At 27.7% G+C, this 12982-nt stretch overlaps 1 protein-coding gene across 2 annotated transcripts; it reads right to left on the bottom strand.

Moving 5' to 3' along the window:
* Positions 1-575: 575 nt before the first annotated feature.
* On the bottom strand, positions 576-9303 carry LOC100203058 (large ribosomal subunit protein uL23m). Of its 2 annotated transcripts, none has more exons than XR_010642393.1 (5): positions 9140-9303; positions 8940-9022; positions 7126-7205; positions 1023-1220; positions 576-784 (listed from the first exon to the last, which is right to left on the bottom strand). XR_010642393.1 is itself a non-coding variant. In XM_065813044.1 (5 exons), the coding sequence occupies exons 1-4, from the start codon at positions 9268-9270 to the stop codon at positions 1083-1085; spliced, it is 432 nt and encodes a 143-aa protein (XP_065669116.1). In that variant the 5' UTR covers positions 9271-9303; the 3' UTR covers positions 576-784; positions 1052-1082. The 2 variants fall into 2 exon arrangements, 1 of the variants encoding a protein (XP_065669116.1); XM_065813044.1 differs by having other exon boundaries at positions 1052-1220.
* Positions 9304-12982: the final 3679 nt, after the last annotated feature.

The following is a 12982-nucleotide window of genomic DNA, read 5'->3' as shown; positions in this document are numbered from 1 at the left end:
ATTGAAATACAAAAATACTAAATTACATCAAAATACAAAACTTTTGTAAAAAGTTTTCAAAATACAAAACCTTTGTAAAAAGTTGTTGTAAAAAGAAATGATTTCTGGTTTAAATTTTTTTTTAGGAAATACTAAAATCAACAAAATATAAATTGCCTCCGGTAATTACTATAGAACTTAGTACATAAATCTGGTTAAAAACTTCAACTACTTTTTATGCAAAGTTTTAATGATTTATAAATTTTATTGTAAAGACAGAATAAACAAATAAATTCCAAGTTTTTAGAATTAAATTGAAAATACTAAAACGGCAGTAACTTTGTTAAACGTCGCCAAAAACTTTTCAAAACGTCGCTAAATGTTTTTTAAAATTTGCCAAAGTCATGTCCATAAAAAGCCAAAAAACCATACCAGAAATTTTTTAAAGAACTTTTTTTTGACCTTATTTTTATCATTCGTTAACATCGCCACCTTACCATGAAACAGTGCAATTTACACTCTAAACATTAAAATATTTAAGTTTTATTAAGTTTGCTAAAAATTTATATGTAGGAAACATAAAAATAAGTTACAGATTTCTATAAAAATTATATGCATTTATCAATATCCACAAATAATACACGTGATATACCACAAGCAGCTATAAATATGTTGTTATATTAAAAACATGCTACATGTTAGTGACACACCGTAGTCATCAAAATCAATCGCAAACTGCTAACAGAAATCAATACTTGACTCGATACTTAGCAACCTTAAGCTTTTTGACATGAGTAATTTCTGTCTAAAAAATAAGTTAAGTTTAAACGCAATAAATAAAAAAAAACAAAAAAAAAAAACAAACAACAAAACAACAACAACTAGAAAACATCAAAAACCATTTATAAACGTCTTATGTCAAAATTACTCAAACTCAAAACCAGACTTACTAACACTAAGGCGCCAAATAAAAATTTAGCAAAACTGAACTCACAATATACAAAAGAACAAAAAATAAAATTACGTAATCATGGTCACCTCACCTGGTGATCCAGTCATAGTTCATCCTCACCTAATACATTTGATATAGAAGCACTGAAAAGTTACTGGAACCAGGTAGCAACTGCTTTTTGAGAATCTTCAATAGATTTTTCATTTGGTGGTATTTTCTTTACATCATCATCAACTTCTTTAGGAGAAATTTCTGGAAACATATCTGGAAATTGAAATGTACCTTCTTTCTAAAGATAAAAAAAAAAACGCCAAGCTTCATAAAATTAATTATATTAAATTTTTGGTTAACTTGGATAAATATTAAAAAAAAAATTCTGGTAAAAAAAAAAAAAAAAAAGAACTTATGTAAAAAATCTAATCTTAAAATGCAGACATCTTTAAAAGAATTTAAAACATACAAATAAAAACTTGTTTTTTTTATTAACCTTATGCACAATTTTAATATATATGATATAATTTTGTAAAGATTTCACTATCAAGCATTTTCAAAAACAAACAAAAAAATCATTTTTTAGTGGAGGGGGTTTTTATTCGCTACATAACATCCTTGAATAAAGAACCCTGAATATTGGTTTCCAATATAATTTAAAAATTTTTTATTGTAACATAATTTCTATCATATTGATTGCCATCTTAAATTGAGCACTCATTACATTGTATTTCTAATACCTGTCACTTTTCTGTTAAAGCTGTAAATTTCTATTCAAAATACTATTACAACGATATTTATATATTACGACTGAATATTGCCATACCAGCTTTTTAAATATTCAGTAAAGGCGAGCGTTTCTATTTAACTTCATTTGTACTTGTTTGATGCTGATAAATAGACAATATTTTTGATTTTGTATTGATGAATTCAAGTTGATTGGTAGATAATAACTAGACAATACTTGATATAGATTATAAATAAACAAAATTAGGTAGATTATAAATAGAATGAATTCAAGTTGATTAAGTTTATTCTTGGATTTTTTAGATTTCTGTGTAATTTAATCATTGGTGTGTATTCTAATATTTTGAAAACTTTTTAAAATTTGAACTGAGATTTTTATTTTTTAGACTTTTCTTAAAAGCTGCCTTGACACAGATAATTTAAAAAAGGTTAAAATCTTTTTTTTTTTTTGACCTCTTTTAAAAAAAGAGTTTTCTTTTACTGTGCAACTGTCAGCGAAAATTGGATTTTTTGAATTAAGGCAAAAAGATTTTGAACTATAATATAAAAAATATAAAAAATGTTGAAATAATTTACAAGAAAATATTAGAGCAAAAACATCAAAAAAAAAAAAGTTGCTTTCCAATGAAACCATTGATGTAGTTCATAGGTTTTATCAAAGTGACGAGTACACACAAATGATGCCTGGAAAAAAAGATTTTGTCAGTATAGGGTACAGGCAATACATGCAAAATAGACTAATATTGATTAATTTAAAAGAAATTTATGTAGTATTTAAATCTGAACACTCTAATTTAAATGTTGGATTTTCAAAGTTTTGCAACCTTCGCCCAAGATGGTGTGTAACCACAAACTTGTCTGGCACTCACAGTGTTTGTGTCTGTATCTATTATCAGAATGTTAAGTTGTTAACTGATGCTCTTAAAATTGACAAAGACTATAGAGATTTAATGGATAATCTAGAGTGCATGTTACATCGATTTCTACTATGTCCTTGTATTACTGCTTTAAAAGAATTATCAACAGGAAAATTTGACAACAGTGATAAAGAAATAACAATTAACCAATGGCAAGGTACTGATAGAACTACACTGATCAATCAAAAAATCAATATTGAAGATGTTATTGACCTTATGTGCAAAAAAATAGATAAACTTACATCTCATTCATTTATAGCTAAAATTCAGGCCAAGTACCTTAAAGACTGTAAAGAGTTTTTAAATCACAATGAGTGTATAATATTGGGTGACTCTGCAGAGAACTTTTAATTTATTGTTCAGGATGAGGTGCAAAGTTACCACTGGAATAAACAACAAATCAAATGGTAAACTGATATTTACGTCATTTTGCTTTCTGATGACGTTGAGCATGATGTATATAAAATACAACAGCTCATTATCAATAACATTAAAGCAAACATTCTACAAATTAGTAATATTAAATACTTCACTGATGGATGTGCAGCACAGTATAAAAACTTTAAGAACTTTATCAATCTTTGCCATCACAAAGAAGACTTTGATATTGATGCTGAATGGTTTTTTTTTGTGCCACGAGCCATGGTAAATCTGCTTGCGACTGTATTGGGGGCACAGTAAAAAGACTAACTACACAAGCCAGTTTAAAAAGGACAATGACTGGACAGATCTTAGATGTAGATAAGATGTTTGAATTTTGTGTCACCAATATAAAAAACATTCAATTCATTTTGGTTTATAAAACAGAAATAAATGAAGTTCTGTCATCATTACAACCAAGGTTTACTATGGGAAGAACCTTGCCAGGAACAAGATGCTTCCACCATTTTATACCAATTAATAAACGTACAATTTCTTTTAAAAGGATGAGTCAACAAAATGATTTTCAGACGTTTAACCTTGTGCAGATACCAAATGAGCTGGTTGTACAGCAGGTTATTTATAATCATATGGATTATGTAGCTTGCAATTATGACAATTTTTGGTGGATTATAATTATAACCAAAAAAGATAAAAGAGAAGATTATAAAATTCAATTTATGCATCCACATGGCCCCAGCCCAAGTTTTTTTTGGCTAGCACGAGAAGATATATATTGAGTCCCATCAAATCATGTTTTATATACCATTGATCTGCCATCTACAACAAATGGTCGCATATATAAAATTTCAGAAACTGAGTTATAAAAAATTATTGAAAAAAATAATGAAGATTTATAGAAAAATTTTTAATGCATTATTATTTTTATATTTGTATGTTATTTTTTCAAATTTAGTTAAGATACAACTTTCTGTGAGTATGTGTAATTGTCACAATTTGGCTACAAAATTCTCCTAGTCACTTGTCTTTATGTTTTCACCAAAAAAATTATTAAAAAAAATAATAAAGATTTATTGAAAAATTTTCTATAAATCTTTATTAAAAAAGAAGAGGGAAGGGGGGTTGGTAAAATGCTTAATTGCCCCCCCTTTCCCCTTTAGACCATGAGCCTTCCCCAGGTACAAAAAAATAAATAAATAAAGAATAAATTTATTATTTCCCTCACAAAGACTTTAACAATATCTTTTTACAACATAAAATTAAGATATAGTTAATTTTATCATAAAGTAAGTTAGCAATAAATCTTATGTTGACTCAGCATATATATAAGCTTTACTTAAAAGGCTGCATTTAGAAAAGTTGAAAAATGCAGTAATTTTTTTTTTATTAATAGCATGTTCGATACCTATATTGTATTTATTAATAGCAATGTTCGATATCTATATTGTAAATTTGATGCCCCAAAATATATGCCTTTATTATCTACTTTACATGTAATTATGGTGGTCAAAAAAAAAAATAATTTGAAATTTGTGTCTGCCATGTGTAAGATTGTCTATCTACAAAATTTCAGGATGATACCTCATTTGGTTCATAAAATATTGCTATTTAAAATATTGCTATTTATAGAAAATTGAATCCTGAATATCTCAAGAACTGTAAGGGGTTGGAGGTTCCAAATTTCAAATTTTCTTAATTTTTATAAACCCTATAACATAAAAAAATTAGCAAAATCCAAAACATGGGGTGACATTTTTTGTTTCTTTCTGCTGATTTGACATGGAATTACCCATAACTAAGTTTATAAAATAGATTTGAATTAAATTTAAAAAAGATAAATAATTATTTAAAAAAAAAAGAAAAAGCTGAATACTATTTTTAATATTGTTTAAGTTTTTCCTTTTTATAAAATTTTTAGGTAAAAATAGATAATAATATAACTGTTTTTTCTTTTTTTTTAATATTAAAAAAAAAAAAAACATTGATTTAAAACTTCCAATGAGTAAACATTTTATTGAAAAATAAAAAAAATAAAATAATGATCCTAATGATTGACAATTAAGTAACCATAGTGGAAAAAACATAACTACTGTAGAACAAGATTAAAATAATGAAAAAAACAAAAGTTTTTATCTAAAAACTTTTTTATGTTTTTAAAAAGACAAATGAGAATCTCAATACAGAGGATAAAAAAATTAGAGAAAAAATGAAGGAACCCTAATCTAATCAAGAAAATATTAGTGAAGTTGTGGCAACATAAACAATTGTAAGAATAACACCCCAATCATGCTGTTTTGAGACATTTGTCAACTATGGATGCATCACTAGAATGCTACCAAAAATGTAGCAGAAACAAAGAACTAAGCAAAAGGCAAACTAATGTATGTGAAATGATGCCAGATGCAATCTTATCATTAAAGATTTATAACAACTGTACTAAATGTAACCATGTCACCTTGGTTCTTGTTACAAAGTATTGGGCACATTCTGTTACAAAGTATTGGGTGTATTTCCAGATCTTGGTTCAGCTTACCTGCAAGTGTGACAGTAAGAAAATCCAAACTAATTTACTCACTGTTTCAAAAAATACAAATTATATTTTATTTGTCCAAAAGTATTATCAATTAATAGATGAGTATCTGAAACTGACTTTGTTGACATTCTTTAGTGACAAAAATTAAGATATCAGTTCCACTAAGCTGTTGGTCATTTATAGATTATTCGAACACTATGGTAAGATCAGGCTGCGTATGACGGATATCAACAACTGTTAAATGTTCTCTTGGCCAGGTTAAATAAAATACATAAATCTAAATCTAAAAATTTGCTGACCTTGACTCAAAAGAGTTCTCAGCCATATTACTCTTGCTTTGTGATGTATTTTCAGCTATATCTCCCCCAAAAAAGTGTCTTTATATAGGAAGTCTATGAATAAAACACATTGAAAAAAATTTGTACCTGCTTTCAAAGTTGAAATCAGTACAATAATAATTTGCAATACCACGAATCTCTTTTTCACTGTACAAACCAAACTCTTCTGCTTCAGGTAACTTCCTTTAACCAAAACTCATGTTTTACGTAACAAACTTTAACTAAAACTCAAGCTGAACAAATGCTCTAGAGTAAATTTTGGTAATGTGTGTTATTTTTAGCCTATGGAAATTACATGAAGCAGAGGAAGTCGATTTGTATGATGCAGAAGAGATCCATGCTCTTGTAGAGTGTTATCGTATAGATAGATAGGAAGTGTTTAAAAGAGAATAAGCTGATATTATTATGGATGTTACAATGATAGAATGGTATGTTGATCAAGAGAAAGTATTTATTTGAAAATTATTAAGCAAAGAATCAGGAAAAAAATTAAATTCTATGTAGGACACTCAGCAATTATGCACCAAAAAAAATGGAGCAACTGCATTCACAATAATGTAATTAAAGAAATATACCAAAACTGTTTAATGTTATCGCATCTGTTTATGATTTTACCAGTTAGTACTGCTTGCATAGAATGTATTTTTTCTAGAATGAAATTTATGGAGGCTTGCCTGCGCAACCAATTCAAGCAACATTTAAAGTTCTTCTCTGTATTGCCTCTAAAACACCAAAAGAAGGATTTTCAGACAATGCATTTGAATATTCTGAGGACGATTTAAAACGCAATAACTTGAAAAAAAAAGTTTCTTTATAATTAATTTTTTCTTTCATTTTTTGTACAACTTATTGTATATTGATATAAAAGATCATCAAAATGATATTATGTGCAAACATTTTCATTTTGCTTAAGCAACGGCGTAGAATGTAAATTTCCTAAAAGAAGGTTAAATGAATATAAAATTGATACACTATTTAACACCCTGATAGTAATCCTTATCTTATTGACTACTAAATTGCAAGTTATAACCCTTTGTAACAAGTTATTTTTATTTTAAAATCTGTTTTAAACTTGAAGATATATAACAGTGACTAAAATGTATTTAATACTTTACTGCTTTATTTTATAATATCTGACTTTTCATTGATTCTGAATGACTTGAATCAACATCAAAAAAAGTAAATATAGAAAGTAAATGTTTATAGTGTTAATCTTTTTCACAATAAAGTATAATAAAATAAAAGTTATATTTTTTATTGTAAAATAATAAACATTTTAAATCTTACTAATATGACATAAGCAACTTTAATATCAGCAGTCTTTCTAGTTATAACATCATTTCTCCATTGAGTAGTTTTTATTTTTCCTTAAACAAAAATTTAATTAAAAAGGTGAAACAAATCAAAACTATAGTAAATATACATAATAGATAATAATAATAAATATACATAATAGTAAATAATAATAGATATACATAATATATAATATACATATTAGTAAATATAATAACAATTAAGCTTTAATAAAATAAGTACTTTTAAGGAGGCTTTGTTCACAGCCAAACTTATTGGTTTAAAAAACATAGCTTACAAATGCAATATCCTTTAGTAAGCTAACAAGATTATTGATTATAATTATTTATAATGCAAAAAAATTAAAATGATTAAATTAATTAACAGCTAGTTACAAGGGATGCAGAATCAGGTAAATGAGATCTGGATCTGTTTTATAGTTTTATTTTTTGTTTCTACTTTAAAATTTAAATTAAAAAAAAAAAACAAAAGGAACTTTTAAAAGTACCATTTTTTTATATTAAAAAAAAAACTTTAAAAAAAACTTTAGTAATAAATATTTGGTATATATATATAAAATTTAGTAGCCTCAAATTTTTTCAAATTTTTATTTCTAAATCTAAGATAAAATTGCTATAATAAATCTTATTTACTTTCAAAATAAACTTGATTTCTTAAATAAAATTTTTGTTTGTATAAATTAGGGTAAACCACGGTAGAGGGATCTTTTTTGTAAAGTTAAATTATTATTTAAATATAAAAAGTTTAAAAGTTTTGTATTACTTTAGTTATGACGAATTTTTCAAAATTTCTGAAAAAAATATTTTCAAAATTTTTAATTCAAAAATTTTTTATTTAAATTTTTAAGAAAAAACAAAACTAAAATTTAGCAAATAAACATTTAATGAAAATTTAAAATCCAGTGCAAACAAATCTGAAAGCAACTACTGATTAATTTTGGAGTTAATTTAAAACAAAAATTAATAAGGAAGAAAGCAGTTGACAGAAGACATCAAAAACTGTAAATTGTCAGGATAACATAAAGATAAGAGAGAAATCCAAAGCAACGTGTTCAAGAAAAAAAAACTAGATAAACAAAAGTTTTTAGACCATGAAGCTTGGTTTTCAACATTTGTAGGAATGTTGTACAACAGTTGCACAACAACTTTGTTTTATAATGGTAATACTTTCTAGTGCAAGTTGCACAACTTTACAATTTACTAATACAACAAAGTTTTTGCTGTAAAAAAATTATGTAGAAATAAAAACAAATTAATTTTTGTAAGTTGTTTGACAACAAAATTACACAACTGTTGTACAACATTTTCTGGAAATCAAGCTTTACAGTAAAAGGGTGAAACATAGCTGAATTACAATAATACAAGATTACAAGATTGAGATTAGGTTGATGGAACAAATGATGACGATATATATATATATATATATATATATATATATACACACACACACACACACACACACACACACACACACACACACACACACACACACACACACACACACACACACACACACACACACACACACACACACACACCAGGGACGAACCCAGACCCATATTAGAGCGGTATGGGCGCCCAAAAATTATTTTATCTTTTAATTTTTCTTTCGCTTTTTTAATAAAAATAGAAAAAATTTTCCGGTTTTAAATGCAGTATATAAATAATTTTCAGTTTATTTTAGCTACTTTGTTTTTTCTTAGATAACGGTTTATTAAAAAAAACAACCCTTAATCGTTTATTTTAATAGAATAATAACAATGAAAGTCTATTAAAAATATAAGATACCAGCTTGTATTCTAGTATTGACTTTAGCTACAGGAACATTATAAATCTTCTCCATGTAGTTTTTTATGTCAACTTTGCCCATGCTAAATTTAATTTTATTAATGAAATTTATATAAAATCCTAGATAAAATGAAAATCTAATTTGATAATTTACATATAAGACATTTACGTTACAATACTCTCACTTTATTAAAACTCACTCTAATGGTACGTGCAATTGTACAGTATCTTTAGCGATTTCTTTTCCTGGTCTAACAATTTTAACAAACCAGTCAGGAAGAAAGACTCTTGCTTGAAGACGAGGATTTCTTACTCGATAACGGTACGCCATTTTTACAAATAAAAATTGTCTCTTTTAAGTCCGGGTGGTGCAGCAGATGGGGGTGGGAGGACGGTTTGAGATGAAGTAGTGAGAAGTCAATATGGAGTGGATGTTCTTAATAAATGTGAGTGGATGCATTTAAAAAATTGTTTTTTAAGAATTAATATTTAAAAAATTTATTTCAAAAATTTGATTTATGCATTCTGATTTTACAAAAATGGTTTCTACATTTAAAAAGACGGTCATACAAGCGATACCAACCCCCACTCTCAAGATTTAAGACGTTTTATAAAAGTTTATAAAAGTAAATTTTATAAATTTATAAAAAACTGCTATTTACAATAAACTCGGATCTTAACTTATACTCGACAAGACTCATTTTGAAAAATAAAAATCCTGATTTTTTTTTTTCATATTATTTTATTAATTTAAAATTATTTATGCATGCAATGCTAAGTTTATTAGAAATTTTGTGTATATATTCTGTAAACCTTTTTTATCTTTTCAAGATAACGTTAACTTTATTAAATTTTCTTTTAGGTACAATGAAATAAGATTTTGAGATTATTGGAATAGGTGAGATAATTTGACACAAAATTTCATCTTTCAGATTTTTCTTTAGCTGGCCGTTTGATACAATTTTCTTCACAAGCTGCTATCTATTCTATACACTAAACACAGACTCTCATCAATCTAAAATAGCGAAACAAACTATTAAGCGATATAACTTTAAGAAGCCTTTGCGCAGTGGTTAGAGCGCTTGCCTCAGAAGCTAGAGATCATTAGTTCAACGCCACCTCTGGGCATGTTTTATAACTCGGTAAAGAAGGAGGTGTGAAATTTCTTTTAAATGCTCTTCCACGGTGCTCTGTGATAAGACCGTAAAGACTTCTTGAGGCACTTTAAAAAAACAAACAAAAAAACTAATTTTGAAAAGTGTTTCGCTTCTCAAAGCACAACGTTTCCCAGTCAATATGCAACCCAGGTTTCAGAATAAACCAAATACAAAAGTTTACCTTTGTAACTATAGCAGAGTACCAAATATTATTATAATGAACTGCCACCAAACAGTTTCTTGAATACAGCTAGCTTATTATTAAAACATGCTTGAATAAAAAAATGGAATGATAATAAAATAATTCACGATAACAGAAAGATAAATTTGAAAAGCAGAAATTGTTGTGTTATTTTAAGTTAAACATAAACGCATATCAATGTCAGTGTTATATTTAAAAGAACGTTATAATATTTTATATTATAACATTCATCTGTTTTTAATTGCAATTGCATATTCATTTTCATCATCCTAATCATTATTGTCACCATTTTTACAATCATCGTCATCAAAAGTGAGTCGGTTACTCAGACCTTGCTCATCAATAAGATGACTTTATTGTTTTGAATTGAATTTTCTAACAGTTCTTTTAAAGATCCTTCCTTGTACATTTTGGTCTGAATGCAAAGACTTGATTTATTGCGGAGTTACATATTAAGGGGAATCAAGATATTTAGACCTCTCTTCTTATACATAATATACACAAAGTAACCTCCCAAAAATATGTAAATAAAACTCGGAACTTACAAATAAACATATGCCAAATTTTCTGTGTATTATCAAGACTTATATTGAAAGCTCTAAGTCTTTGTTTTCATAATAGTAGATGGTTTTGTTAATGTAAATACATTGATAAAAATGGCGGCATTTGAACCATTCGAACAAATGACTAGAAAACCAAGAAAAGAAAATGTAAAAAAACTAGCATCGCATAAAACAGGACTTGAATGTAACTGTAAAAAGTTGAAATGCTTCAAAATTGTTAAAAGATAAAAAGAAGTAATTAATAATGAGAGATAAAAAGTTATTTTAACTCTCTAGCCAGCTTGGCTCTAACACAATTGATTCTTCCTGGTACAAAAGCCCATAACTTCTGTATTTCTCAATCTCTTACTCAGATAGTATTTGTTACTCGTTTTTTCTTCTTCAGACTCACCCTATCATCGCACTTCTTACTACTACCCTAAAGCTGACTAGGATTTGTTTTATGATTTTCTTCGTAAAGATCATTGGACTGACAATTTTTCTCTCTCCACTGATAAATGCACCTCCTACGTAACATCCTGGATCTAGACAAGTTATTCCTTCTTGTCGGTTCCAAGTCAAGTCTCATTCAGCTTTATGGTTTTCATCTTCTTCTGCAGCTAATATATATTTAACTGTAATCATTTTTTTCATCTTTTTTAAAAAAACAGCTCTCTTTAAAACAAACGCCTATTCATTATTGCAACAAACTAATGTAAAAAGATGTTGTCTGATGTTATGATCCAATATTCCCAGTTTAATAAATTTTGTACTTATCACTGAAGTAAGGCTCCAGAAACTTTTGAAAAATATTTAACAGTGTCATTAACAAAGGTAAGTTTAACAGTTTAAGTTTTTTTTCCTCGAACTCATGAGACTGATCTCATTACCTTTCCCAAGGATAAGAAAATTTCTCAATTAAACTCTTCTCTTGTAGTCCAGAAAACTTTCCTGTTGTAGTCTTACAAAAGTGTTTTACAGAACTCTCTTCAATTCTATCTAAATTATTTAATAAGTGCTTGACTGAACTTTTTTTCCTACCAGCTGAATAATGGCATCTGTGGTTCCAATTTTTAAAAACTGTAAAGAACATTCTGACCTCTCCAACTTAAATCCGACCAGTCTTCTCTCTATTATTAACAAGGTCCTTGAGTTTTTGATTAACAAAATTTTAAAATCCCATCCTGAGTTAAACAACTTATTGCCTAACAACCAATATGGTTTTCTCAATATGATCTTTTCTTTCTATGACTTGCTAACTGCTGTGGCTGAATGATTCTATCATGCATTATATGAACTTGGCTAGGCAAGGGACATTGATCTTGACATATCTAAAGCTTTCGATAAAGTTTGGCGTGCTAGTCCTCTTTATAAACTTGCTTCGTATGGTGTATCTAGGAATAATTTTGAGATTATCAAATGATTTCTTTGGAACCGCTTACTTAAAGTCATCCTCAAAGGCCAACACTCTTCTTGATTTACATTACCTTCTGGGGTACCTCAAGGTTCTATCCTTGGTCTTGTTTTGTTTTTTATCTACTTTAATGATCTTCCTGATAACCTTACCTCTAAAGTGTCTCAATTAGTAGCTGACGACTCAACTTACTTATGTCTTGACAAAAAGTCTTTTCTTTTAAATCATATAGAACAGGCAGCTGATCTTGAATATGATCTCACTTCTGTAACAACTTATAGTGGCTTTTAAATTTTAACTTCAACAAAACCAGTTATTTACTGCAAAAAAATCGCAACACTGTTGACATTCCTATATTAATGAATGGAAATTCTCTCACTGAGTCCTCTTCTTTACATCCACATAGATTATTGTTCAAGACTGACCTCTCATGGAAATCATATATATAATTGATTGAAAAGCTAGAATCTACTAAGGTTGCTTCTTTTTATCGTTCTTGTCATTATCTTATTCCTGGTTTTTTTAATGATACTCTTTTAGACAAGGTCTAAAAACACATTGTAAACGTTGTTAGACCTGTTTTATCAGCCAAGTTTATGCTTCTCTCATCATCTTAAGGTTTCATCTCTGTATCTTTTCTGCAAATACTATACATGATTACTGCTCAAAGGAACTATTACCATAGTTCTATCAACCAAAACTCACTCGTTATTTAGTAAAGTCCTTGT

Source organism: Hydra vulgaris, chromosome 12, assembly GCF_038396675.1.
Source record: "Hydra vulgaris chromosome 12, alternate assembly HydraT2T_AEP".
NCBI lineage: Eukaryota > Metazoa > Cnidaria > Hydrozoa > Anthoathecata > Hydridae > Hydra > Hydra vulgaris.
The sequence above is the reverse complement of the archived record's forward strand: the minus strand, read 5'-3'. Positions and strand labels throughout refer to the sequence as shown.

Coding starts and splice junctions, on each gene's coding strand:
- LOC100203058 (XM_065813044.1), bottom strand. CDS start 9,270: ATGGCGTACCGTTATCGAGTAAGAAATCCTCGTCTTCAAGCAAGAGTC. Junction 9,023..9,139: donor CAATTGCACGTACCATTAGA/GTGAGTTTTAAT, acceptor AATTAAATTTAG/CATGGGCAAAGTTGACATAA. Junction 7,206..8,939: donor CAATACTAGAATACAAGCTG/GTATCTTATATT, acceptor TTTTTGTTTAAG/GAAAAATAAAAACTACTCAA.